The sequence below is a fragment of the Alternaria incomplexa genome (genome assembly GCF_024043165.1).
Source record: "Alternaria incomplexa strain BMP 0042 chromosome Unknown scaffold_4, whole genome shotgun sequence".
Classification (NCBI taxonomy): domain Eukaryota; kingdom Fungi; phylum Ascomycota; class Dothideomycetes; order Pleosporales; family Pleosporaceae; genus Alternaria; species Alternaria incomplexa.
The window spans coordinates 599,450-625,810 of record NW_026249853.1 but is presented as its reverse complement, the minus strand read 5'-3'; the positions used below and the strand labels follow the sequence as shown (position 1 = coordinate 625,810).

At 53.3% G+C, this 26,361-nt stretch overlaps 10 protein-coding genes across 10 annotated transcripts; 4 read left to right on the top strand and 6 right to left on the bottom strand.

Moving 5' to 3' along the window:
* Nucleotides 1–1,054: 1,054 nt before the first annotated feature.
* On the bottom strand, nucleotides 1,055–4,411 carry J4E90_003406 (uncharacterized protein; the record flags this gene model as incomplete). The annotated part of the gene is made up of 4 exons (XM_051432976.1): nucleotides 1,055–1,690; nucleotides 1,744–3,799; nucleotides 3,850–4,115; nucleotides 4,163–4,411. The coding sequence occupies 4 exons, from the start codon at nucleotides 4,409–4,411 to the stop codon at nucleotides 1,055–1,057; spliced, it is 3,207 nt and encodes a 1,068-aa protein (XP_051292874.1).
* Nucleotides 4,412–5,677: 1,266 nt separating this feature from the next.
* J4E90_003405 (uncharacterized protein) lies at nucleotides 5,678–7,255 on the bottom strand (the record flags this gene model as incomplete). The annotated part of the gene is made up of 2 exons (XM_051432975.1): nucleotides 5,678–7,163; nucleotides 7,251–7,255. 2 exons carry the CDS (start codon nucleotides 7,253–7,255, stop codon nucleotides 5,678–5,680), a joined length of 1,491 nt encoding a protein of 496 aa, XP_051292873.1.
* A 492-nt stretch (nucleotides 7,256–7,747) lies between these two features.
* Nucleotides 7,748–9,728, bottom strand: J4E90_003404 (uncharacterized protein; the record flags this gene model as incomplete). The annotated part of the gene is made up of 3 exons (XM_051432974.1): nucleotides 7,748–7,923; nucleotides 8,192–9,475; nucleotides 9,725–9,728. The coding sequence occupies 3 exons, from the start codon at nucleotides 9,726–9,728 to the stop codon at nucleotides 7,748–7,750; spliced, it is 1,464 nt and encodes a 487-aa protein (XP_051292872.1).
* Nucleotides 9,729–9,906: 178 nt separating this feature from the next.
* J4E90_003403 (uncharacterized protein) lies at nucleotides 9,907–11,208 on the bottom strand (the record flags this gene model as incomplete). The annotated part of the gene is made up of 2 exons (XM_051432973.1): nucleotides 9,907–10,409; nucleotides 10,620–11,208. The coding sequence occupies 2 exons, from the start codon at nucleotides 11,206–11,208 to the stop codon at nucleotides 9,907–9,909; spliced, it is 1,092 nt and encodes a 363-aa protein (XP_051292871.1).
* A 288-nt stretch (nucleotides 11,209–11,496) lies between these two features.
* On the top strand, nucleotides 11,497–16,019 carry J4E90_003402 (uncharacterized protein; the record flags this gene model as incomplete). The annotated part of the gene is made up of 7 exons (XM_051432972.1): nucleotides 11,497–11,772; nucleotides 11,853–13,320; nucleotides 13,370–14,071; nucleotides 14,143–14,594; nucleotides 14,651–14,772; nucleotides 15,346–15,472; nucleotides 15,522–16,019. The coding sequence occupies 7 exons, from the start codon at nucleotides 11,497–11,499 to the stop codon at nucleotides 16,017–16,019; spliced, it is 3,645 nt and encodes a 1,214-aa protein (XP_051292870.1).
* A 320-nt stretch (nucleotides 16,020–16,339) lies between these two features.
* Nucleotides 16,340–17,902, bottom strand: J4E90_003401 (uncharacterized protein; the record flags this gene model as incomplete). The annotated part of the gene is made up of 1 exon (XM_051432971.1): nucleotides 16,340–17,902. The coding sequence occupies one exon, from the start codon at nucleotides 17,900–17,902 to the stop codon at nucleotides 16,340–16,342; it is 1,563 nt and encodes a 520-aa protein (XP_051292869.1).
* A 461-nt stretch (nucleotides 17,903–18,363) lies between these two features.
* J4E90_003400 (uncharacterized protein) lies at nucleotides 18,364–19,611 on the bottom strand (the record flags this gene model as incomplete). The annotated part of the gene is made up of 3 exons (XM_051432970.1): nucleotides 18,364–19,111; nucleotides 19,163–19,384; nucleotides 19,436–19,611. 3 exons carry the CDS (start codon nucleotides 19,609–19,611, stop codon nucleotides 18,364–18,366), a joined length of 1,146 nt encoding a protein of 381 aa, XP_051292868.1.
* A 406-nt stretch (nucleotides 19,612–20,017) lies between these two features.
* Nucleotides 20,018–21,056, top strand: J4E90_003399 (uncharacterized protein; the record flags this gene model as incomplete). Its single annotated transcript, XM_051432969.1, has 2 exons — nucleotides 20,018–20,463; nucleotides 20,513–21,056. 2 exons carry the CDS (start codon nucleotides 20,018–20,020, stop codon nucleotides 21,054–21,056), a joined length of 990 nt encoding a protein of 329 aa, XP_051292867.1.
* A 313-nt stretch (nucleotides 21,057–21,369) lies between these two features.
* On the top strand, nucleotides 21,370–22,770 carry J4E90_003398 (uncharacterized protein; the record flags this gene model as incomplete). Its single annotated transcript, XM_051432968.1, has 1 exon — nucleotides 21,370–22,770. The coding sequence occupies one exon, from the start codon at nucleotides 21,370–21,372 to the stop codon at nucleotides 22,768–22,770; it is 1,401 nt and encodes a 466-aa protein (XP_051292866.1).
* Nucleotides 22,771–23,507: 737 nt separating this feature from the next.
* On the top strand, nucleotides 23,508–25,367 carry J4E90_003397 (uncharacterized protein; the record flags this gene model as incomplete). Its single annotated transcript, XM_051432967.1, has 3 exons — nucleotides 23,508–23,710; nucleotides 23,767–24,380; nucleotides 24,436–25,367. 3 exons carry the CDS (start codon nucleotides 23,508–23,510, stop codon nucleotides 25,365–25,367), a joined length of 1,749 nt encoding a protein of 582 aa, XP_051292865.1.
* Nucleotides 25,368–26,361: the final 994 nt, after the last annotated feature.

The following is a 26,361-nucleotide window of genomic DNA, read 5'->3' as shown; positions in this document are numbered from 1 at the left end:
AGCTTGGCTCGGCGTTCTAGATGCGTGATGGGGACGGCTGAAAAACGCCGAGCTGCAGCTTATCCATCTTTATCACGGTCCGATAGTCTTGTAGGATGTTGCATGTGTGTGAACTGGTCGGGCTGATTTGCAGCGTCAGCGGTACCGGGGTTGGTAGCGAACGATGATGGAGAGCGCAGACACAAGGACAGCGGGAAACGGGAAAAAGCAACATCAAGCAACAAACCCGATCGTTCCCAACATCGCTGCCCACAGTCCTCCAGTCTCAATCTCCAACAGAGCCCCAGCCTGCGCTTCCCCAATACGCACGCCTCACGATCCCCCAGCCGCTCATCGGCACAACCTTTTTTCGGCCTGCTCAGGCCATTTCCAAGACTACTGCTGGAGCTGCATCCCTGGGCTGACGTACTCCACCAGAGCGCTAAATCCTTGGTGCGGTCTAGGCGCCGAGGTAGGACGCACTGTCTCGGTCTTGGTGTGAGTGGAGCGGAAAGGTTTGGCATGCCATGGCGGAGTGGGCAGCCTGTGGGGATATTGTGGGTCGGGCGGGCTGCGTGTTGCGCAAGCCTCCGAACAGACTTTGAGGGAAGGACGCCTGGAGGACTGTAAGTGACTCGTGCCGAGGCGGATTTGTGGTCGCGCTCGTCTCGTGATAGTTTGACTGCAATTCCTTTGGATTATAGTTTGGGTGGTTGGGTATGTGGTGGTGTGGATGGGCTGGACTCGCGTCGAGGTGCATGTTAGGTGCTGCTGCAGTGACGATACGCTTGAAGATCTAATTGGATGTCAGTATCAAATGCAGGCAAATGTGAAAATGTAGATGTGGATGGTAAAACTTCGTTGTTCAGTTCGTTGTGGTATCTAGATTACTATGTACATGCTGTATGACTATAACAGCCTTTTCATCGCAGCCATGATGGCAAGAGGTATCGCGATCGCGTGCTATGCAAACAACTTCAAACGCCTTATCCAGGACCAAGCCTGGCCCTAAACATTAAGAGCTCTCAAAGAGATTACTCGAAAGATATCATACTTCCTCGTGTCATTTCTTTGCTCATGCACTCGACTTCTTCTCGCCATCCTCGCCGTCAGTGCTGATAGCTGTGCTGAGGTATCGCTCAAAGACGCGCGACTCCAGATCGACGGAGCCCCTCCTGGCAACGCCATTCTTAGCATCGCGCTTCCTGAAGTACACGCGCTTGCCCCACTTCCAGGACTCGATGCCGAGGAAGAACAGGAATGTAGCGACGAAGACGATCGCCCATTCCCAGCTGATGCCCTTGTGCCTGAAGACGGTGTCGTTGATGACAGGGATATACAGGACAGGGAAGATGGTGACGAAAGCGAAGACGATGGAGAAGAAGAGGAACTTGTTGCGCCAGACGTCAATGGCCCATTGCGTGAAGTACTTCTTGGAGTTGGGCTGCATCATGAAGAACGAGCGGCGCATGTCCAACATTTGCCATGCCAAGAAGACGGAGAACCAGGTAAGGCAGGCGAAAGTGGTCGCACGAGCGCGGAAGACAGTGTCGCAAGTGTCGTTGAACGATTCGTTGCAGCCGTTTCCGAGGTTGCCATCTCCGAAGCCAAACATGACCAGGGAGAACGCGCCGAGACAGAGAGCGGCAATCCAAAGACCGTAAACGAACATGTCGAGGATGACCTCGATGGTGAAAACACCGCGCTTGAGCTGCGATTTGTTAGCATAAATGCAAAGAGTCAGTCACAGCAAGGGAAACTTACATTTTGAGGTGGGCGAGTGAGAATGTCTGGTGCAGCGACCTCGAAACCGAGACCCATGTCGGGAAGAGAGGAGGTAATCATGATGATCCACATGACTTCGACGGGAGACACTGGGAAGACTGAGAGTCCGCTCTCATCCTTGAATGCGAGACCAATGAGCAGAACGCAGGCTTGCGCAATGTTCTGAGCGAGTAGATGGAGAATGAACTTTTGGATATTGTCAAACATGCGGCGACCCTCCTCGATAGCATTCAGGATAGAGGCGAAGTTGTCATCGGTCAAAACAATGTCGGAAGCGTCTTTGGCAACATCGGATCCAGTTCCCATACCGATACCAACATCTGAGCGCTTAAGGGACGGGGAGTCGTTCACACCGTCACCAGTCATACCAGTGAAGGCCTTGCGTCGGTGAAGGGCGTCGATCATGCGGACCTTGGTGTTCGGGGCGCAGCGGGCAATGACCAGAGGAAGTAGGGGAAGAGCGTCGATTTCGTCGTCGGAGAGCTTGTCGAACTGCGATGCAGTCATGACCATGGCATCTGCGGTTTCCTTGGGAAGAGTGTTCATGTTCGATGGCACAATACCGACTTCAATGGCGATTGCGCGAGCGGTACCAGGGTGATCACCAGTGAGCATGTGGACTTCGATACCAGCCTTCTGGCATTGGCGAACGGAGCCGGCAGTCTCGGGGCGGGGTGGGTCGTACAGTCCAACAAGACCGCGGAAGATCAAGCCATTCTCGATACTCTCGCGGTCAAGGTCCTGACCCTTCTCAGGTGATGGGCCATCGTACTCCTTGCTTGCGAGCGCCAAAACACGCAGACCCATGGAAGCCAAGGATTCCATGTTAGCCAAGATCTCTTCGCGGTAGTCGTCGTCAAGGTCAACACCAGATTCGCTCTCATCGTTGAATACGCGAGTGCAGGAGTAAATGACACGCTCAACAGCACCCTTGGTGAATACGTATTTCTTAGAGCTAGCGGTTTCCTCAAAGATAACGGACATCTTCTTGACATCGGAGTCGAAGGGGAACTCGGCAAGCTGCTTCCAGGCAGGTGTGTCACCACCGGTGTGTTCGAGACGGTTCCACTTGAAGCGAGAGGCAAAGACTTGGATAGCGATCTCCGTTGGGTCACCTCGTGCATTCCATTGACCTTCGTCAGTCTGATGAACATGGGCCAGGTTGGCGAGCGATGCAACCTTGAGGTAGTCGACCAGGTGCTCGTTGTCCTGTAGAAGCTCCTCCCATGTCTCTGTCTTCTCGTCAACATCAGGGTCGATGTGGCGTGGCTGTTTGGGGTTGAACATCAGAGCGCCAACGGTGGGGTTGTGTGGCTCGTCGGACTGGCCAACGGAGTATGTGCCCTTGGCAGGAATCCATGCCTTCTTTGCAACCATCTTTCCTTGTGTGAGAGTACCAGTCTTGTCGGAGCAAATATCAGTGACACCACCAAGAGCCTCGAGCGACTTCAGGTTGCGAACAATGACGTGACGTTGCACCATGCGCTTTGTGCCGGCGGCCATTGTGATGGTCAAGACGACGGTAAGGGAGGCGGGAATCATACTGAGACCAGTGGCTACGGCGTAGATGATGACCTCACTGTTGTTGGAGAAGCTGTTGGCGGCCAAAACGATGATTGCGCAGACGACGGCGACACCGAAAAGGAGGATGGCGAGACGAGCGAGCTTCTTCTGCAGGGGAGTACCGACGTTGACACCAAGGAAGTGGCCGACGGCATCAGCAGCAGTCAAAGACCATGCCTGGGCGTAGCGATGAGGTTTGGCTTTGCCATCAGGCTTGCGCTTGACTTCGCGGACGCGGGAACCCTTCTGTCGAAGAGACATGGCGATGGAACCGATCTCAGTGTACATTCCAGTAGCAAAGACGACACCGCGAGCGCGTCCCTTGGTAACGGTCGAAGAGCTGTAGGCGACGTTGAGGCGGTCACCAGGGCCGGTGTCCTCGTCGAAGACGGCATCGCCATCTTTGTTGACTGGGAGGGATTCGCCAGTAAGTAGAGCCTCGTCGGTTTCAAAGTTTAGGGCTTCGATGATACTGGATGCGAGTCAGTGACGTACAAACTAGTTTAGCGCAATTCAACGTACCGGATGTCAGCCGGGACAGTGTCACCTGTCTTTAGCTCAATCAAATCACCGGGAACAACCTCAATGGTTGGCACAGTAACAGTCTTTCCGTCTCGTGCAGCGGTAGCTGTTGGCGAGGAGAGTGATCGGAGCGAGTCCATTGTCTTTTCGGCATTGAACTCTTGGACGAAACCGATGATAACGTTGAGCAGAATGATGGCGGTTACTACACCACCCTCAATCCACGATTGAATAGCGAAGGACACAGCCATTGCAGCGATCAAGATCTAGAATTTGTTAGGATTGTTACATTGTGTTCATTGAGGTAACATACCAATGTCATTGCGTTGGCGACCTGCCTTAGCAAAATCTTGCCTGGTGATACACCTCCATCGTCGCCCAGATCGTTGTTGCCGTACTTCTCATGTCTCGACTTTGCTTCCGCAGTAGTCAGACCGTCTTCGTCGTTACACTTGATCTCGGCAACGACGTCCTTCCATGGGAGGGCATGTGCGGGTTTGGAGAGAGGCTCGTTAGCCTGGCCGGACTTGTGGCCCTCGAGAGACGGTGCCTTCTTGCCCATAGTGAGTGATTTCTGGTGCTAAAAAGTGAATGGGATGCAGACAAAAGATCTAGATCCGGGGACATGGCAGACTTTAAACAAGCAAGTTGGCACGCGGGCGCACACACCATGAGGGCAGCCAAGAACCGTGCGATATCGAGAGCTTGGCGTGATGGTGACTATCTTGGGACCGGTGCAGGGAACGTCATCGTCGGTAACGGTCGGCACTCGTCAACAAAGAGATGCATGCATGTCCGCAAACGTTTGGTTGTCAGCCCTCTGGATATAATCGATGGCACATCTGGCCCTGCCTGCCTTTTACCACACTGCACAACAGCATCATCGAGTAACGTTGAGACGATTGAGCGGCAGATGCCATCCCAAAGTGCTGTGAGTAGTGCCGGGCATGACGACAGTGGGGTTGGTAACACCCGTTCACCAGCACTGCGAGCGGGGATGAGTGAAAAGAAGTGGCGAGCTGTTCGGTCCCAGCCAAGCATCCCGCTCGCCTACGATCCGCCTAGCCGTGCTAATTTCTCGGCGCAGGCGTAATTGTGCCGACTTCCGTACCGAAGCCACAACACCAACGTCATTTTGCGCCAGATTCCAAGCACGCTGCCATCGACTACAGATGCTCAAGCCACTTACCTTCACGGACACCCTTGCGCCAAGCCTCGATTCTCTCGTATCGCTCCAGGCGCCCAACACCTTTCCGAGCGTCCTCCGTGGAACCTGCTGAGGTCGTCACGCCGCATGCTAACGGCGAAGCTTAACACCAACATGACAAGGCGTATTTCGCCTGGATATCCCCACTGAGACGGGCCCAAGCCAGCCTCTTGTCGCTCTTATCTGTCACCGGTGGCTTGACTGCAGCGCCGAGCTTTCCGTCGCGGGTCACGAGACTCAACAATCACTTCTGCATCCGCGCCAAGCACCAAGGTCCGCTTACTCCACACCTTCCATCTTGATTACGGAAGTTTCTAGTCGCAAGCTAGATCAGTCGTAATACTTGCGTCTATAACATGCTCAGTTGCTTTGTCATGGTATCACAAAGGCAGAATCCGGTACACTGTGAGCACAATAACTTCAATTGCCGTCATGGAGATATCATATATCAGGGAAAATTTGCATCCATTTGACAGCCGTAATGGCCTCAACTCAACTACATGCGCATAAAAGTGGGCTTACCCCACTTCTACCACGATTCAGACAAGCACGCAAGAGATGGGTCTCTTGGACATCCCACGCCTTGGCATGCCTCACGCCATTTCCCAGCCGCGGTCTAGTCTAAGCATCCCAGTCCTCCGAGCACCCATCGGAGAACCAAACCTTGTCGCTTGTATGTCTGTCTGACATTTCAACGGTGATGCGCTCTTTCACAGCGCGATCGAGGCTCGTTACTACCTCATCTCCTTCAGCTGAAAGCGAGAAGCCGCCGATAAGATGCTCAGCTACATCGTCGGTGGTGTACCTGCCGGGTTGGTATATATTGTTGAAACGGGAGTGGTATTGAGAGAGTCTGGCGAATCGAACGCTTGTCAGGCAAGGAGACATCGTCAACTGCTTGAAGATCGTAAACCAGGTTGCATCTTTTAGCTCGACGAGTTCCGGTTTCAGCTTTCGTCCATTGACCTCTTGAACCACTCCATCCTCGTCGGAATCAGAATCTTCGACATCCGCAAAGTCGGAAGGCTCAAACGCATCTTCGTCGTCAAACCAACCATACAGATTCAAGCCAGCAAGGTGAAGGCTCTGCAGGGTTTTTCGGTGCTTGAACAGAACCCTCTTGAAAAGAGGTGATGCTATCGGACTACTACGGATGTCGAGGTGCGTGAGAGTAGGGAACTGGGTCCATCGAAGGAAGGTGGGCACATTCTCGCTACACAACGTAAGCGACCTGAGATTACCGCTGACGGACTGCAGCAACCCCATGATCCACCACTTCTCAAAGACTTCGAATGTCCGGATGAACTTCAAGTGTGTAACACGGTGCTGAGCACGTGTCCAATCGGAGCTCGAGATATCGAACGGTTGTTTCTCGTAACGCAATACCATCGTATTCAGTGCGACTTCCAGAGTCCAGTCTTTGCGATCTTCGATACCTCGCAGCGCCGAGAGCACTTTGCCGATGTGGCCGTGTAGCTTACCGCTGCAGGAGTCTCCTTCGTTGCGAAGTGCCCATTGAGGGCTAGCCCAGTGTCCGCAGGCTCCCCAGCCCATTTCGCGAAGGATGCGCTTCGAGCCCCAAGCCTCAGTCCAGGCAGCAACATCATCGTCATTCTTCGGGTAAGAGCTTTTCGGGTAAGAGTCAATGCGTACATGCTTCAAGTTTGGGAAACCTCGCAGTGCCGACTTCAACATCTCCACTGCTTCGTCGCTGGCATCGAACTCTTCCTGCTCTTTAACAAGCTTTTCGTGCTTTGGCCCATACGTTTTGGGCCAGTCTTCCGCCTGCTCTTCAGAATTGCAATTAAGTAGCTTCCAAATAGCCATGTATCCGTTCACGTGCTCAGGTCCGATAGCCACTTCCTCGACGTAATTTCTCAAAACAGGATCGGTGGAGATGCTCAAAAGGCATTGGAGACTGGCGCGGGACAGCATATGTTTTCGGGTAGCAAAACAGCGTTTTGTCCAGCCGTCATATGATGTTTCTCTTATGCGCCGGCTTGTAGAACGGAGATTGCACAGGTCGTCGCCAGAAAGAACGACCTTGCCCTTGACATCTGTACTTTGCGTTACTAATGTCATGAGCTCGACGGGTAGAGCTTCTAGGCTTGGGTTTGAAGACGTCGTAGCTGCTGTGGATATATCGAGGCTCTTGAGCTCCTCGGAGAGAGCCTCTGGATCTTGTTGTAGAGACGCCATAGTTGTAGGTATACTGGAACACGTTGGTGGGTATGGATGGGTTGCGTCAATGTCGTGGTTGTAGTGATCCGGTTGATCAAGACTTTCTGTGGGAAGAAGGAAGAGTCAGAAGAGCTTTGAAAGGTAAATCTCGAAGAGTTCGAAAAGGGTACGAGCGTTGAGGGAACACAGCTGGAACGCCGCCACCGAAGCAATGTGAATGCAACAACTTCACGGTCGCTTCGCCTCACAACATGCCTTAGAGGGGAACCTCCGCAGAATACGCTATGAAGGAACACATCACGACACTCAACACAGTTTTCTTCACACTGTTACTGCTCGGATAGTAAAATGCCATATTCATGCTTTTGAGATATCTTAGTGTCTCCCCTCGATATGTTAGCCTATAGCCACGTGCAAATGCCTCCGCAACAAGCCTTGCCACGCTTCCAATGGCCGCTGCTGACGCTATTTGAGTGAAACCCCAGGATCGATCGAGTTGAGCCGACACCTCTACCATTCGTAGAGCAGGGTAGTGGATGCTTCCAACAAGATATCTAGTTCGGCGGCGGTGTATTGAGCATCATGATTGAGTTCGACTGCACTTTCACTGTCCGCTTGCCCTTTGAGAACGACTGGCGGTGGGGCTAGCTCCGAGTCGTCACCAGGAGTGGGGTTGTAGACGGTGCCTGAGCGAACATTGTTAGCTCGATCCAAACCATGACTATCGTATCCAAAGCTCACCACGATACGAAGGACCAAAAGTCCTATCCATCCACGCAACTGCATCCCAAGCCCGGAGATCATAGTCGTCCCATGCCTGCCTCCAGCAACACTGTGGAATATCAATGCTCCACTCAATACCCATCGAGGAAAGCACGTCCAGCGCAGGGTGCGGATACGAAGTAAACGCAAAGTCAACATATGAGCCTCCAACCCAGCTTGAACACGCGATACCAATATGCTCCAGCACAGGAAGCTGCTTCCGATAGTAAGACAAGGTGGTAAGCCAGTCAAGGAATGCGAGTTCTGGGAAATGGACCTTCAAGGTCTCAAGAGTTGGGGGCAGCATCTCATCCGCCGGTTGCTGGATATGCGCCCATTGTGGCTCACCTCGTCCGAACAGGCACTGATAAGGTACCAAAAGATGCTTGAGCGCCTTCAAAATAAGGAAGCCATCTCCGGGTAGTACGTGGTCTAGAAAGCTGGTGTCCTCCTCACTGCAGTGGGTGGATGCGTCTAGTTCCAGCCTTGTTAAGACAGGCGCCACTGACATGAGCTTCTGGAATAAGACAGTATAGCTACCCTGATCGTCGCGATCGAGATTGAAGTGTGAACGGGGTCCGGCTACTCCTTCGTCGGCATCGTTGAAAGGCATACGCAGAGTCTCCAAGTGAGGGAAGTGTGCGAGGAAGGGAGACAAGGCGTCGTAGTGGCTACAAGCTGGATTGAGAACGGCGGATTGTACCGGGAATGTGAGAGATTGGACAGCAGTATTGATCGCAGACGAGTCTCCGTCGGCCAGGATGTGGCTGGCACGAGTGAGAACAATCTCCTCCAGATTTGGGGACTTGGCGAGTACCCAGTGGAACTCAGTGCCTTCGAATCTGAGGCTTCGTAGCTTTTTTAGTCCAGGAAACGTCGTGAGATGTGCTGTGCGATTATCGAAATGGGAGATGAGTTTGCTCAAGCACTTGGAAACGAGCCTGGGCCTGCCATCGTCGTCCTCGTCGGCATGTACAATCGACAAGCTAAGGAATTCGAGCTCGGTCATTTGCCAGAAGAGAAGAGCGCACGCGATGCGCATTTCTTCTATTTCTGCTCGGATAGTAGAGGGGAACATTGCGCTCTGTGGTACAACACCAAGGGTGGGAACCTCAATACTTATCATGCGATCAACGACTTTGATGACGAGATATTCGGTCTTCCTGGACAGATCCGGCCGTGACTGGATTGTCCGGTAGAATGGCCATAGATCTCCCGCGAAGTCCCGCGTACTGTTCCAGCCTAGGACCACGTCGCGATATAGCTGTCGTTCGACAAGCGCGCGCAGCTCAGGGCTTATGCATGCGATGCTAGGAAGACGGAAGTGCGAGGAATGATCGATAACGGACTGAAGAAGCTCTGTGGGTAGTCTTCCTAGACGACTATCAGCATATGGAAGAGCGCTGCCCATAGCCTCGTCGTGGCCTGGTGGAGAGGTTGTTTCCATTGGCATGAGCCGCGCAGCTGTCCACTTTCCTGATCGGGTGGTGTCAGTAGTAGGGTGTTCGATAAAGTGGCGTATACATATAAGAGGTAGGAAGTGAGGTGAGAACGATACTATCCCCTTTTGGACCAAGCGCGGTGCAGGTAGGAGAAAAGGCTGCTTCACCTTCACAACTTGATGTAGGCAAATACTTCGGTTGCCATCCACTTCACCCAGTGGTACTACGATAACACAGAGCGAGACGAGCCACTCATGACTCCCGCAATACATCAACCACATACGCATAGGTACTCCTCATCAAATAGAAGAGATCGCAATCCTCATACTCTTTGATGTGGGCAACAGAACACTCATCCCGCTCAACATGCTGTATGATATAGAGATGAGCATTTGTGCATTGGCGAATCGAAGGCCGTCTATTCATGGACATCCTGGAATCGTCCAGGCACCGCGACAGTATGATCTATTCAGGCAATGCCCTTTCTTTTATGGCTTGATATAAACGCTGCTCCACAGCAGTGCTGTTAAAGAAAATTGCCGCGTCTTCGCGTGACCACGATACGTTCACAGACGCCGGAATCTGGTTTGTAAACCATCTGCCAAAGCGCTCCAATTTCTCATATTGAATCCGCTGTGATTCCAGACCTTTAGGATTCGTAGACCCTGCCGCACTTAAACGGTAGATATCACTCTTGATGAAGGTGATACGGATACGCTCAAGCTTGAGTGCGTAGTATATGCGGCCCATGGGGTTCATCCATGATTTTGAGGGGTAGCTCTCGCCGCACATATGTTTACAGAACTCGAATTCCAGCTCTTTCAGAAGCTGCAGGGCAGTCGGGTTTATTGTAGTTGCCATGTGTAAACCCTTGAGGCCGTGGTCATATTTGATTACGAGTTCTTTGTCCATGAGGCCGGGTCCCACTTGAATGAACATTCTTCTGCTCTCGTAGAAGAGCTTCCTAACTTCATTGTGTAACTGCCTGTTGGTCCGCATGATGTTGAGGCGTGGACGCGTGACGTGTTGACGTGAAGGGTCAAGGACGATGCGAGGCCCGGGAGGAAGAAGGAATGAGTATGTGTGGAGCCGGAGCTCAGCGGGAAGTCGGAGGAAGGGAAAGGGTTTGGCTAGTCCATGTCAGCAGAGTCAGATTATGTGGTCCCTTCTGTACATACCTCTCTCCTCAAGTATGGCAAAGGCGCTCTCGAGGTTGGTTTCGCAGGCAATGTCAATATCTCGTAGTAGAGGACGTATCTCTGAGAATGTGGGTGTTGGCCCCTCCCACCCGGATAGCTTGTACTTGTTAGCATAGGGCCTGCCTTGTAGCACAGTCTTGTATGCTTCAGAATAAGCATCGGCAGTGGCGCGCGGCCCGCTGAGGCCTTTTACTACGAGGTAGAACCTCTCCGAGCCAGCGACGTAGACGGATCCTCCAGATGGGTTTGTTTTGCAGGCATCATCAATATTGGTAATATCATCTTCGCTAGGACTATCTGGCCGTATGCTCGATATGGCGCGATCGAGAGCTTGTAGCTTTAGCTTCAGATGACCAGCATCTGCGAGAGAAAAGCGCTCCGTGTCCGTAGAGGGTTTAGGCAGAGTCGGCCGCAAGATCTGTTGTCGGGCGTTCAGATCGTGGATGGTGCGAATAACCATGGTGTTGAGGGGTGGCGGTGTGGTGATGTCGTCGACGCGCGACGCGAGTGGGAGAGCAGTCGGCTGCCCCGCGCGTTGGCCAGTGATGTAACTAGCCGCTCCGGCCATGCTGCGGCCCTGGAATCAGAAGCACATGCAAGACACCAGCGAGCCCATGCAATCCCATGTTTCTAACACCTGCCACCGCCCGATGACTGTATAACATGCCTCTGCCCGCCATTACCCTCTGAGCCAGTCTCCATCGCCAACACGTTTCCTCGACGCGTCCATCTTCGCGTGCTTTGCCGATCGCCCCGCCCAAGGCCGCTGGCTCCACCCTTCCAAGCTTCACGATACAACACAAAGTCCTGGCTGAGCAAGCTGCGCGTTGGCGGCGACGCCCCTCCAGTCGACAGAATGGCTGCCCCGGATAACAAGCAGGGCTTTCTCTCCAATCTATCCCCATGGCCTTCACGCGCCGGCACTCCCAAGCCCCCGGCGACTCCCAAGGCCGAGGGGAGCGCGGACAAGGCGAAGAAGGCTGAGCAGGAGAAAGAGAAGGATAGAGCTGCGGCAGTGCTGGCTCCCCAGCAGGGAGGGGACCATGTGATTGATCGGAGGTACAGGCTGAGTCTCAAGCGGTACCCCAAAGACTGTCCTCCGCTGGCCGTAAGGTGGTTTCATGCTATAGATGTAAGTAGTCAATATACACCTTTGGGCTTTCGTCATCTCCACAGCGCTCCTGTCTTCCGTTGCGGCACTGACTTTGGCAGACGCCCAAGCGCAAACCCCTCTCGAAACATGCCATGGCCCCAGACACGGCCCTTCCCAAACCCAAGAAATGGATACCTTTCGGCGCCAGCGACTCTCGCGCCATCGAGGCCGCCTTCCAGAAGACTGCCGACGAAGCCGATGCCGACGAACTGCGGAAGGGCATCATCAGCCCTACGACGCCCACCCAAGCGAGCGCGACTCCTCCCAAAACCACAAAGGTGCCCGTCAACGAAGACTACCTGTTTGATGTCGAGATCGAGACACGCGAGCTGGCGCCATCATACTGGCTGGGTCCTGTATACGATGTGAAGCGAGGGACGTGGTTCACACCGGATGGGGAGGCCGTCGATGAAGGTCTAGCCATGCAGCTCGAGGAAGGCTACCTGAAAGTCAAGCCATGGAAGTTCGGGAAGCCGGAAGAGAAGCGAGCAGTTTCGCAACCCCGCGCTCGGCCGCTCTCTATGGGCCCAAGTGCTGGCGAGGACCACCGCAAGGAGCTGGCCAGGCTGAATCGCGACTCGACATCCAACCCAGTCACGCCCAAGTCGTCGTATGATAATCTACAGAAAGAGGCTTCGAAACAGTCGAACGATTCCAACCCCGGCGATGCATCTACAACCTCCAATGCGCCCGCTGACTTACCGCGCACACACAGACTGTTCGGCGCACATCTGAACTCCACCGTTACCTATCAAGACGAGACCACAGCCTGGATGTTGACCGATGATATGTGGTCGCGCATGGGCAGTACTCTGTATCAGCGCTTTGCTGGAGGAGCGCATTATGCTGGGTACAAGTACATCCGAGGGTACACCGATCCCAAAGAAAAGAAGAAACAACCGACCCTAGGGAAGGGCCCTCAAAGCGCAAAACAGGAGGACCGATCGGCTACGCCCGCCCTGGCATATGGTTCAGACCACGGCAAGCAGTCTGACTCTGACGCCGACGGAGAAGCGTCGGAAAACGAGCGAAGCATGTCGCCTTCCCAGACGCGCAGGCGTAATCTCGAACGACAGGTATCGTCGCTGATGACATCCTCAAAACCAGAATATGAGCAACAACAAGAAGAGGAAATGCGAAAGCGTGAGGAGAAAGAGATGCGTGAAGACTACAAAACCCAGCATGGCAGTGATCAAGACCGTGATATTGAGCATCTGCTCCTAGTAACACATGGCATTGGACAACGTCTCGGAATGCGAATGGAGTCTATCAACTTCATCCACGACGTCAACACGTTGCGCAAGTCCCTAAAGTCTGTCTACTCAGCTTCGCCGGATTTGCAAGCCCTGAATGCGGAAACGGACTCAGAGACCAAGAACAACCGCATACAAGTTATCCCCATCATTTGGCGGCACTTATTGGACTTCCCAAAGCAAAGCTTGAAGCACAACCGCAAAGAACACGACCTAGGCGATCTCGACCACGAAGATGAAGAGTATCCTAACCTCGAGGACATAACTGTTGAAGGTGAGTTAAGCGACCCGGTCCTGAGCCCGAACGGATACTAACAATACAGGCGTTCCCGCTGTTCGCAATTTCCTCACTGATCTCGCGCTTGACATCTTGCTGTATCAAAGCCCTGCCTATAAGGGCCATATCTCTCGGATCGTCGTTAACGAGCTAAACCGCACCTACCGCCTATTCAAGGAGCGCAACCCATCTTTCAAAGGCAAAGTGAGCTTAGTCGGGCACTCGCTCGGGTCTGCCATCATGTTCGATATCTTATGCATCCAAAAAGACCCAAAAGCCAAACCAAGCACACAATCGGCCAAACAGCGAAGATCTACCGAAGAAGGCCTGAAGCTGGACTTTGAGGTGGAGGACTTCTATGCTCTTGGATCGCCTATTGGCCTGTTCCAGATGCTCAAGGGGCGTACAATCGTTGGAAGACCACAGAACTCTACCACTGGATTTGTTCCGCCAAAGACGCCTGCGACATCGATTGACGACCCGTTCTCACAAGGCGGAGACGAGCATGCGTTCGACATCACGACTTCCTCGCCTCTCTGCAAACAAGTCTTCAACATCTTCCATCCGACTGATCCAATTAGTTATCGCATCGAGCCTTTGATATCGCCAGCGATGTCAGCCCTTAAGGCTCAGCCTCTACCTTATACCAAAAAGGGCATCTTCGGTGCGCCTGCATCGCAAGGATTTACTGGTATTGGACAGCGCGTTGGCCAGGGTGTGACAGACTTTTGGACTTCTCTAGGATCTGGTAAGTTCAGATCCTGACTACATGACATGTTCGTTACTGGGAAATACATGCTGACAAAACATGTGCTACAGGCATCGCCAGTGGACTACTCAACCGCAGTCTCGGCATATCAGGAACCGAGATGACAGGCGCAGGCAGCAATACACAAGGACAGCGTACCTCTCGACCCCTCACCGCCGCGGCGCCCGCCCCAAATAGCGCTGTAAATCTCGTGCCAGGACTCAACGAGCCTACCAGTGCCTTCATCAGCGAAGAGCGTCGCCGCCGCCTCGGACAAGAGACCATTGCCGAGGGCACAGATGGCGAACACCCTCCCACCCTCATCGAAGGGGACATCGAAACCCTCTTTGCTGGTTTCCAAAAGCGAAGAGCGAGCCAACAAAGCGAAGACGGCGAGCGAGACGTAGAGAAAGACCTCGAATGGCAGGAGCTAGAAGAACGAAGTCGCAAGCTTAAGAAGGAGGAAGCTAAAGTCCGAGCACTGAACAGTAACGGTCGTGTGGACTACAGTATCCAAGAAGGCGTGAGTAGTAATTTCGTGTCCATTGTATGTGATGATATGTTCTGACACTGCGACAGGCTTTTGATATCTCGCTGCTGGCGAGCATAGCGAGTCACATGACATATTGGGCCGACGAGGATGTTTCGCATTTCATGATATCGCAACTTTTGGCGAGGCATCGTGTTTTTAAGCCGAAGGAGTGAGTTTTGCTCGAAGACTAGGCACTAGATTGATGATATACCCTGAATAGATTCCTGACATCTTCGATGACGGCTGCGAACACTACGATAGTGAGTATCATGGGATGACTTATATAGTCTGACCTGTCCGTGTTGTTCTGAAGCTGTTATCTTGGGCTAATGCACCCTTCCGCCGGTGATCATTCTAGAGACGACAGGGCATTTCTCCGCCAGGTGTTTGCTGCAACGCGCGGACGTGCGTTTGCTATGCGCGCAGTCTTCTTTGTTTGTTTTCCTTACCCAAATAGGGCAGTGTGCGCTTTCCTTACTTTCACACCCCAGAATTCGCATTGGGAAGCGCGTCGCACAGACTTTTCGAGTAGCATGATCTCACTGACTGCGAATAAGGCAGTCGCGACATCAACCCGCACAGCCACCCCTCCACCCGCACCCGCAACGATGGCCACTCCAACAACCAATTCGACAACCGTACCCGCTACCGCTACCGCCACTACGTTCAATTTCCTACGTCGCATCAGAACGCGAGTCGTAGATTTCTTCCTCCCCGAAAACATCCGCCAAGAATATCGCAGGATTATCGCGCCCCTAGCCAAATACAGATATGCATTCGTTGCACTTGTCGCCAGTACTCTGTTTGCGATCGCAGAGTATGAGCAGCCCGGATACTTCCCCAAACCCCAAGAGTTGACCAACGCCGTGGTATGTACGTCAAGGAAGCTGCGTAGATAACATTACTAACGGCTTGTAGATCGGCTTCCTGTGTGCGAGCATGCTGATCTTCGCTGCGTTCGCGTTGATGGAATACACCGAGACGCACACCTGGCCTTGGCAAGACGAGGGCTTCGTGTGGCCGTGGCAAGCGCTGCTGTGGAGTCAGACTGCATATGTCGATGAGACGATGGGAGAGAGCATCGCTGCTTATCGCAACATGAACATGAACATGATGGCGCCCTCGATCCGGGTAGATGGAGGTGAAGAATCTGTGGTACTGGAGGAGACTGCATCTTGGAACGACAGTACCAGATCCATGGCTGATTCTACACTCGGCTCTACTACCCCGGCTGGCTCGCCCGCTCGACCCGACATCGTCATCCCGCCTACGCCCTTGCTGCCTGGTGGCCTTCGTCCAATCCATCTTCCACCGCCGCCGGTCCATCATTCTGGTCTCTTGGGGGAGTCGCCGGCGCCGATCAAGTTCAAACACTTCAGCGGGCACCCAATCCTGAAGAATGTTGATGAGGAGTAGATTGGGATAGCCTAGAGGTGTACGCGGACGTTTGAGGCAAAGAACGAGGGGATCTTGGGATGTAGCGCTATGCCTCAGCGGCCTAAAGGCTGGGGGATGTTAAAGTCCGGAGTTGTCGAAGATGTCAAGGGTAGGTATAATGAATCACTTCAACAGATGCAAGTATGGTTCGGAGATGATATGAGAAGGCAGAAAAAGTACCATTCTCAGCTATCTACTAACCGTGAAGTGCAGTACCCATCGCGGACCAGCCGACAACAAGCATACAAAAAAAGAGCAAACCAAAACGGCGCTCGCAAACAAAGCTGCACCCCACCGCCTCAATTCTGAGCGCGAGCCGGCTTCAGAAACCTCACCCAATAGGCTTGGTGCTTCCTCACCAACTCCTCCAACTGCCCAAACACCGCCGCGTTCAGTTCTCGCTGCAGTTGACCAAGAGCCACTGTCCCACCAGGGGGCAGCGACTGACCAGATTTGCATTGCCAACGCAGGAGGTTAGCAAACGAGCGAAGTCCGTTCTCTTTGCGACGAAGATTCGTCTCGAAAGAGGCGAGGGAAGAACCGGAGATGTAGTCGGCGATCTTGTCCAGACCGGTCGAGCTCACATACCCAAAGTCGGCTCCCATCACCAGCGGGATACTGTCGAGCCCGGCGTCGAGAGGGCTCTCCCGACGGGAGGCCTTGTCGTCGGCGTCATCCTTGATGCCCGGGGCAGCGACCTCGCGGAGTTGGTAGATGACGTTACCGCCACGGCCACCACTGCGACGGCGCGAGGAGGGGCGGGAGGCGGGACCAGAGGAGAAAGACGGGGTTGGCGCGAAGGCCAAACCGGCACCAAAGGCGCCACCGAAGGAAGGAGCGGGAGCAGACGCGGCAAGACCAGCACCGAAACCAGCACCGATGGACGGAGCAGCAGCACCAAATTCAGGCCCGAAGGCAAAAGAAGAGGAGGGGAGAGGAGCGGGCGCGACAGGTCCAGGAATGTCATCAGCCTGGGGCTTATGGTCAGCCCCAGCTGGAAGGGAGAGGGAAGGTGGCAGCGCGACAAATCCGGAATTGTCGTCAGCTGGAGGCTTATGGTCAGCCTCCGCTGGGGGAGAGGGGTGTCGAGGAGGAGGAAGAGGAGCCGAAACCGAGGATGTGAAGCCGGGCAGCACCAGTCCCAGGGAGCCCGAAGCATGATTAGCAGGTGTCGCTAGCGACAACCCACCAAACAGAGGCTGTAGCTGTGGTCCTGGTGCTGGAACCGGGAGCGGAAAGACGTGTACGAGCCCTTCGGGCTTCGACGGGATGCCGGCCAGGATTTCAGCGACTGTGCGCTGAGGCGGCGGCGGTGCGACAATGGGGGCGGGTGGTGCCGAAACAACCACAGGAACCGGAGCGGGAACAGGAGCAGCAGGAACCACGACCGGAGGAGGAACCGCAGCGACGAAAGGCGAGGGGGGAGGCGAATTCGGAAGGGGAACCAAACTCGCAGCCAATCTCTCACCACGAACCGCACGCCAGCGCCACCCACACACCGGATCCCAAACTCTTTCTATCTGGCCAGAGGCCTCGGTGGACCTCACGTCCAGGAACGTGTCGTACTTGCCCTCAGCGGGCAAGTATTGCTGCTGTTGTTGCTGCTGCTGTCGGGGCGGCGACAGGAGGGAGCCAGGGCGAGCCCACTCAGGGACCGGAGGAGGAGACCGGGACCGAGCACGCGCAAGAGCTCGACGCTCTCGGCGCGGCAGCGAAGAGGAAGGCGAAGATGGGGCGGTATGCGGACCAGCCACAGGGACCGAAGAAGAAGAAAAGGAAGGGGGAGAAGCCCAGAAGTCATCATGCTCGCAAGCGAGCCACCCCAGGAGAGTAAAGACGGCGAGGAAGAAGAGGAATGCCATTTTGGCAAAGATATGTGATGGTATGTATGTGTGTGTTGGAAATGTGTGGGCTGGAGAAAGAAGAGAGGGGACGGGGGAAATCGCTCTTTATATATTGGACATCTGGGAGCTGCAAAGCTGGGAAGAACGGTACAATAGCTATCTTTCTATTGTGAGGTGGATTGACAAGTCGAGGTGACTGCTGGAGACGACAATAGGAAAAAAGTGGAGAAGTGAAGGTGGAAAATGTACCTATCGTGTTCGCCTTCACCTCGGATTTTTGAGTGGGTGTAAGACACATGGGACAGCGGGGAGGTACTCACGTCGCCAGCGGGCTTTACAAGCTTCATACAGGCGTATGCGTATATCTCCAGGCCAACCCATGACGTCTCTGTTCATGAAGCAAAAGTATGCTACAAACCTCCAGGCCTCTTCGTGATGCCTGCATCCACACACTGCCAATGCGATGTAGACTCAACGCCCTACCACTCCCTAACCTCCCCTCCCGGCCCAATAAACCCCGGACTAACCCAAGCCTTCGCATCCCTACTCTCGCGTCTAACCATCTCCTCATCAACCTCAATCCCCAGCCCCGGTCCCTTCATCAGCTCAATGTACCCCTCCTTCACATCCCACACCTCAGGATTCTTTGTGTAAGACGTGAGATCCTGGCTGCCTGCATTATAATGTATACCCAAACTCATTTCTTGGATCGCGAAATTAGGTAGCGTGCAATCTACCTGAACACATGCGGCAAGGGCGATGGGACCTAAAGGGCAGTGCGGCGCGATGGCTACGTCGTAGGTTTCTGCGGCGGAAGCTATACGGCGCATTTCTGATATACCGCCTATGTGCGAGATATCTGGTTGGAGGATGTCGACGCAGCCGGCTTCGAGGAAGGGACGGACGTCCCAGCGAGAATGGAGGCGCTCACCTAGGGCTATGGGTATGGAGGTCTGGTTGTGCAAGGATGTGATACCCGTGATGTGTTCGGAGAGTAAGGGTTCTTCGATGAAGAGTGGGTGGTGTGGTTCTAGGGCTCGCGCGAGTTGCTTGGCCATGGGCTTGTGGATGCGCCCGTGGAAGTCCATGCCGGCGTCCATTCCGAGGTCTTTGACTGTTTTGAGACGGTCGACGGCGGATTGGAGGACTGATGGGGAGTCGAGCCAGCCGATATCTTCTGTTGCGTTCATTTTTACGGCGTGGAAGCCTTGGGCTTTGCGGACAAGACTGTATGAGACGTTTAGTAGCGCTATAATCTCATTACTTCGAGATACTTACGCTTGCTCTTTGACGTCATTTGGTCGGTCTCCGCCTATCCATGCATACACTCTGAGCTTGTCGCGTAATTTGCCTCCGAGCAGTTGGTAGATTGGCACATTGAGTTTCCGAGCCTTGAGGTCCCAGAGAGCAATGTCGATGCCAGCTAGTGCGCTCATAAAGACTGGCCCGCCACGATAGAAGCTGGTACGCCAGCACATTTGCCATATGTGCTCGATGTCACTGTTATGTCGTCAGTATTGATACCGCTTCGTGTACTAGGAATTGTCTCACTCTGCTTCGAAGCCGACGTAACGCTCAGCCCAAGCGTCTAAGCATCCTTCGACTGCTTGTGTATGGCCTTCTAGTGATGCTTCACCCCAACCATAATTTCCATCTGCATCGGTGATCTTGACGAACAGCCAACGCGGTGGAACGCGAAAGTATTCGATCGTTGCTATTTTGCCCATGGCTTACGCTCTTCGCTTTTGTATTCTACTATCTCTGTTGACGTTCGGGGTTGTCGATGCCAAGTTACTGTTAGAATCTCAAGCATGTTCTTCACTTGGAACATGGCATTGCCATCTGGGTCTACATAACTCCTAGATTGGCCAATGAGCACAATGCCGCCGCCATGTCCCCTTCGCGGTAAGCCGAACGGCGGCGCGGGGTCAAAAGGGCCAGAAGGGCTCCACCGCGGGGCGCATAGCTTCGGCAGCTGGAGTAAAGCAACCCGAGGAACGGCTGAACAAGACTTGCAATAAAACTCGCGGTACTCGCTGCGCGTGATAGCTGCTGCTTAACATTTGACTCCAAGAAGAAGAAGAAACGCATCACCAAGCGACAAGAACGCGATTCTACGCACGAGCCACAAGGATGACATCATCACCACCAACCGGCGTCTTCGTCCCCGTCCCGACCTTCTTCAAACCCCAATCCGAATCCAAATCGCTGCAACCCGCTGTCGACGTGCAGACTCAAGTCGAGCACTCTGTGTTTCTTGCCAAAAATGGCGTGCGCGGCCTCGTCCTGCTTGGCTCCACAGGCGAAGCGATTCACATGTCGCGACAGGAGCGCATCGACCTTGTCACTGGTGTGAGAAAGGGGCTCCACGAGGCGGGCTTCGAGCACTACCCGATCATGGCCGGTACATTAATCAACAGCGTGGATGAGACGCTTGAGTGGCTACAAGACTTCAAGCAAGCGGGTGCGCAATGGGGACTTGTCCTTGCGCCGGGCTACTTCGGAGCCGCGGCGAGCCAGGAAGGCATCAGAGAATGGTATACCGTTGTCGCGGACAAGAGCCCGTTGCCCGTACTTATGTGAGTCTCAACCACGTGAAGTTGTTGTATCGTACTAACGAGACGATAGCTACAACTACCCCGGTGTAACCAACGGCGTCATGGTCACCCCCGAAACCTACCGCATCCTCGCCCAACACCCCAACATCGTCGGTTGCAAGATGTCGCACGCCGTCGTCTCATGGCACAACCAAGTCTCCCTAGACCCCAAGATCGACCACAACAAATTCCGCGTCTACTCTGGCCTCGGCCAACAACTCGGTCCCATCGTCATCTTCGATGCCGCAGGTGTCATCGATGGTCTCGCAGCCATATATCCCAAGACCGTTTGCTCGTTGATGAAGCTGGCGGAGACAAGACCCATCACCGATGAGAACCTCAAGAAGATGAAGGAGCTGCAATACACCGTTAGTACTGCGGAGGAGTTCATCGGCAAGTATGGGATTGTAGGCATCAAAGAAGCAGTCAAGAGGGTCACCGGTTTTGGCACAATGGAGGGCGGAAGGCTGCCCCTCAAGGGTAAGCTTCCTGATGGCGAATGGGAGAAGTGGAGTGAAACTTGGGAAAGGATACAGAAGATGGAGGATTCGTTGGGCGAGAAGGACTTCAAGTAGAGTAGGCTTTGTCAATCTAAGCGGCCGTATTGACTCAGCTTTAGATGTCCTCATGTCTGGCGTAACATTGTTTTAATCTCTTCCATAGGAGTCAACGTCATCACATCGGCTAATCCAACACAGTGGCCCCCTTCTGTCAGCGCCAGATCAATGCAGAAGTTCACAACGTTGACTAACAAAGCATGGACCGTGTACAGAGACGGCGACCAAGATGTCTACTACATACACAAGTCTAACGAAATCCCAGTCGAACTGATCCTAATCTCACGCTTTACCACTCTCGAGCCTGCTGCGGGCAGTGCACCACGTCAGAATGGCTAAGTTGGATGACCTGCCGGATGAGCTGATACTCAACATACTCCACAGGATTACCTCCGATAAAGCTGACCAGACTGCTCTAGCAGGTTTCACACGTGTTGCAAAGAAATGGCGACCCGTCGCCGAGGAGGTTCTTTACCATGCGCCTATCCTTCCCATCGGATTGGATCATCATGGTGCTGTCATGCAATTCCTGCGTGCATTGATCAAGAACGCGAAACTTGCGAACTTCGTGCATCATCTCGTCCTTCCAGTCACGAAGCGACTGCACAACGACGAGTCAGAATGTCAAGATCAACAATGCGTGCACGGTCTGGAGGACCTCAAAGCTGATATAGATCGCCTAGTGGGCTTCGATTATAAGCTTTGCACTCAAGTTGAGGGTGAGAGAGAGATTTCCATCGACGGAAAGATCGACGGACAAACGATGCCTGCATGTTATTTCGAGCCGTCACTCGGTGGCCTTATCCTCGGTCTGCTACCCAACCTGAAAACGCTCGACATGCAAACCTACCAAGAGCCGTTTGGCCCGGATGAGCATGGTAAGCTACCGCCAAGAATCACTGAGACAACGGTCCAGGACTGGTTCAGTGCTCAAAGCAGTCAGGTTGGCGACAACGCCGTTAGTGGTCTTGCTGGTTTGCAACACCTGACTTGTGAAGAAATCACGGACTTTGATTTCTTTCGAGGGCCGAATCTAACGTCATTGGAACTAAAATGGGACACTTACTTGGGAGCAAACCCCATCGCAGCCCCGGTACCCGCAGTCATTTCTACAAGCATCACTTCTATACATCTTGAGATGACCATTCAAATGCTCGATGGCAGGAGGTGCATAAGAAGCGAGTATCTACACGCTCTTTTGCAGGGTTTGCCAGCGCTTCGAGAGATATCAGTATTTCTCTCCTACCCTGAACGGCACTCTCACCTTGACTTTGAGGATAGAGACGACCTGGGTTGGGATAGTATCATCGAAGCTCTGAAACACGCAGCACCAACGCTTGAAGAGTTGTTTATCGATGTAGAGGTACCCTTTACAGATGAGAGCGTATCGACACGGGCCCGGTCCATTGCCACTTCACTGCGGGATTACAAGTTCGATAGATTGAAGCGGCTACGCATCCCGAATGAAGCGCTATGCAGCGTACAAATGAGTCATAGAGTTGATACGGTCGACGCGCTTCCCTTGGGCTTAGAAACGATTGAGGTCAAAGACCCTGATTACCGTACCTTGGTTTGGGTGGATGCTCTCACAGTTCGTAAATGTGAGGGGAATCATACAGCACTGCGCGCAGTTGCGTTGAGACAGCGAGATTTTGTTGAGGCCGCGCAAGTCTGGTCAGATGCGGAAGAGGAGGGCATTTCGATTATTAGAGCCGTCTTGCCCACTCACTAGCTGCTAGAATATTGTAGCTAATAAGTCCTTAAGGGCGTTTTCATAAAGGACCAATGTATCACAAGCAACACCATGATGAAAATGATGAGATTGAATGAAGTGCAATGGTGAGTAGCTGTGATGAAGCGCGCCGAGGTCGGACGCGACGCGCACGCGCCTAGCAGCTGATCTAGATCAAGATAAGATAAGATCAAGCGAACTCATATTGGATGTTCTCCACCCGAACATCGAACCACGCGCAAATTTTCGCCAGCCACAACACGACTTTCTTCTGTGGCCGTCAGCCGCAAAGTCGCCTCTAACAGATTATTTGCGGATGTAAAGCTCGTAGCACCGGAAAAGAGCCGCAGATGGGGTTCAAGCCGTGTCTGGACCCGCTGAAGTGACCCATCTGATAAGATTATCCTATCAACACCATGCTTCGAAAGGCTAGTACTCCTTCAATGCGTACCCATCATGGCTAAGGCCTTACCCAACATCTCGTGTTCGCCGTTCAGTTTTGCTGTCGCGACGTCGTGGTCAAGCTCCGGGACAAGCTCTAGTTCAAGGCGTCCAGTGGAAGAAGCTTTGGCTTAGGTGTGTCGGCCCACATGAGTATCATGCCTAGCTGCTGCTGCCGTGTAGGACCCAGAGTTGCGGCAATGTATTTGAGCTTTGGTACCCTTCGCGGTAGGAAGATTGCGATGCGTTCAGTTCGTCCAGACAAATCATCAGATCGTTGAGACACGCCTACAACCATGGATTCTATCGCTGCTGTTCAGCCTGGCACCGAGCCTACGAGGCAGAAGAGCATTGACGTTGTCGATATCGACGAAGAAGATGCGATTCGCAAGGTTGAGGAAGCCAACATGCCTTCTGTCTCTGCGCAGGAGGGTGTTAGGGAAGTCGAAGCTGTGACTTTGGCGTGGACCAAGACATCTCTAGCATGCGCATTCTTATGGTACGTCGCTCGAACTTCCAAGTACATGTCGATGATGAGGCTGACACAACTCCAAGCATGTGGCTCTTGTACCTCACGAACGCGTTCCAGTCATCCATTACCTCGAACCTCACACCCTACGTGACATCCGGATTCGAAGAACACTCCCTTATCACGGTCATTACCATCGTCTCGAACTCTATGGCTGCAGCCGTATACATCCCGACCGCTAAGCTACTCGATCTCTGGGGTCGCGCCGAAGGTTTCGCTACGATGGTGTGCTTTGCTACTCTCGGTCTGATCATCATGGCTGCATCTACAAATCTAGCGACGTACTGTGCTGCGCAAGTCTTCTACACAATTGGATTCGGTGGTATGACTTACTGTGTGGACGTCATCACAGCGGATTCGAGTAGTCTGAAACACCGAGGTCTGGCTTTCGCATTCACGTCTTCACCATACATTATCACAGCGTTTGCTGGTCCAAAGGCGGCGGAGGGTTTCTACAACAACATCAACTGGCGTTGGGGTTTCGGCAGTTTCGCTATCATCCTTCCCTTTGTCGCCGCACCACTGTTCTTGCTGCTGAAGCTCAACCTGCGGAAGGCGAGAAGAAACGGCGTCCTCGAAAGAGAGGCGAGTGGCAGGAGCCTTTTGCAGAGCGTCGTCTTCCATATCCGCGAATTTGATGGTCAGTGTCTCCTACTGTTGAGAATTGTGATGAAGGCAGGCTAACAGCTCTGTAGTCCCGGGAGCCTTTCTACTAGCCGCCGGTCTCGTCATCTTCCTCCTTCCCTTCACTCTCGCCGACTCAGCACCCAACGGATGGTCTACGGGATACATCATCGCGATGTTAGTCATTGGCTTCGTGCTTCTGATACTGTTCGGTCTCCACGAGCGCTTCACAGCCGGAAAGCCCTTCCTGCCCTTCGATCTCTTGACCAGCCGCTCCGTTCTCGGCGCTTGTCTCCTCTCTTTTACATACCAGATCTCGTACTACGCTTGGAACTCATACTTCACCTCCTTCTTGCAGGTCGTCACAAACCTCACAATCGCAGAAGCAGGCTACGTCGCTTCCACATTCGACGTCCTCTCCGGTGTATTACTCTTGTCAGTCGGTCTTGTCATCAGTAAGACTGGCTACTTCCGCTGGCTTCTTTTCATCGCCGTACCAATCTATATCCTCGGTCAAGGTCTCATGATCTACTTCCGCCACCCGAACACCAGTGTAGGCTACCTAGTCATGTGCCAAGTCTTCATCGCGATCGGCGGTTCCATCATCATCCTTTGCGAGCAGATCGCCGTCATGGCCGCCGCGGACCACCAACACGTCGCCTCTGTTCTTGCACTTCTCAATATCTTTGGATGGCTAGGCGGCGCGGTAGGATCCACCATCTCCGGAGCGATCTGGACAAATTCCTTCCCTCAGGCACTCATGGATCTACTGCCAGCTGAGGCCATGGAGAACTTCGATCTCATCTACGGTAGCTTAGATGAGCAATTGAGCTATGCGAAGGGTAGTGCGACGAGGTTGGCGATTGAGGAAGCATATGGTATTGCACAGAAGAGGATGCTGATCGCGGGTACGGCGATCATGGGACTCTGTTTGGTGTGGGTTTTCTTGATCAAGAACTTCAATGTGGCGAAGATGCAACAGACGAAGGGACGCGTATTTTAGGCGGCAGAATGGATACAGCGCAAGTTTGCTGCAGGTGAGAGAGAAATCACGGTGAGAGGGAAGGCTTACGTGGAGGGACTCCTCTGCCTGCAAACGAAAGTCGCGACTCTACCACCTTCCTGTATGTACATAAAATTCTGATCTCTGTGTCCACAACGATCGTAAAGCTGTTACTGGCGTTTTTATTCTGGGTTGCATGCAAGATTTGAGTCTCGCCATCACGATGTCTCATGAACATTGGCTTTCCTCCGCATACCAATACCGAGTACTGCCCTACTACCACGCCAACTCCAACACAAAATCTTCCGCTCCCTCGAACACCCCAGTTTATCTTGCGGTACCCAAGCGCACTCGTAGGATCCAGTCACCACCAACCCCGCCAATATCCAAGGCCCAGCGCCTTAGTCGCGAGATCGAGATCAGGAAAAGAACAGGCTGGCTCGAAGTACTGGGAGCGCGAAAAGCACGACTACAAGCCGTTCAAAGTGGCTTATCAACAACTGTCCCGGAACCACTATTTGGCTTGAGACGCGAACTCATGTTGAGAATACTGGCGCTATATGGCATCGAGTAACCTGGCTAAAGTAACATTAGAACAAAGACGCCGTTGGTCGAGATATACTGCGTCAAATTGATCTGATCGATGACGGTATCGAGGGGATCATCGAAAGGCGCAAGATGGAGGAGGCTGCGATGGCGCTTGTAGAGATGTCGAGGACGAGGGCTTGTTGCGCTTGTGCGCAGAATATTCGAAATTCTGCGGATTCGAGACCCAAATGATGAGGTCAACGAGAAGGCTGTAAGGCCGACCTTTGAAATGGGGCAAAGGTGGGATTCATGGGCGTGCAGGAGCGTGAATGAAAGCTCGACCCGATAGAGTTGACAATGTTTTCGTGTCATAGTACTGGTTGGAGATCAATATCTCAAAAGCATAATGTATATTTCGGCAACCGCTGTAGGCAGCCCCATGTAATTGCAAAACCTTCGTTGTATG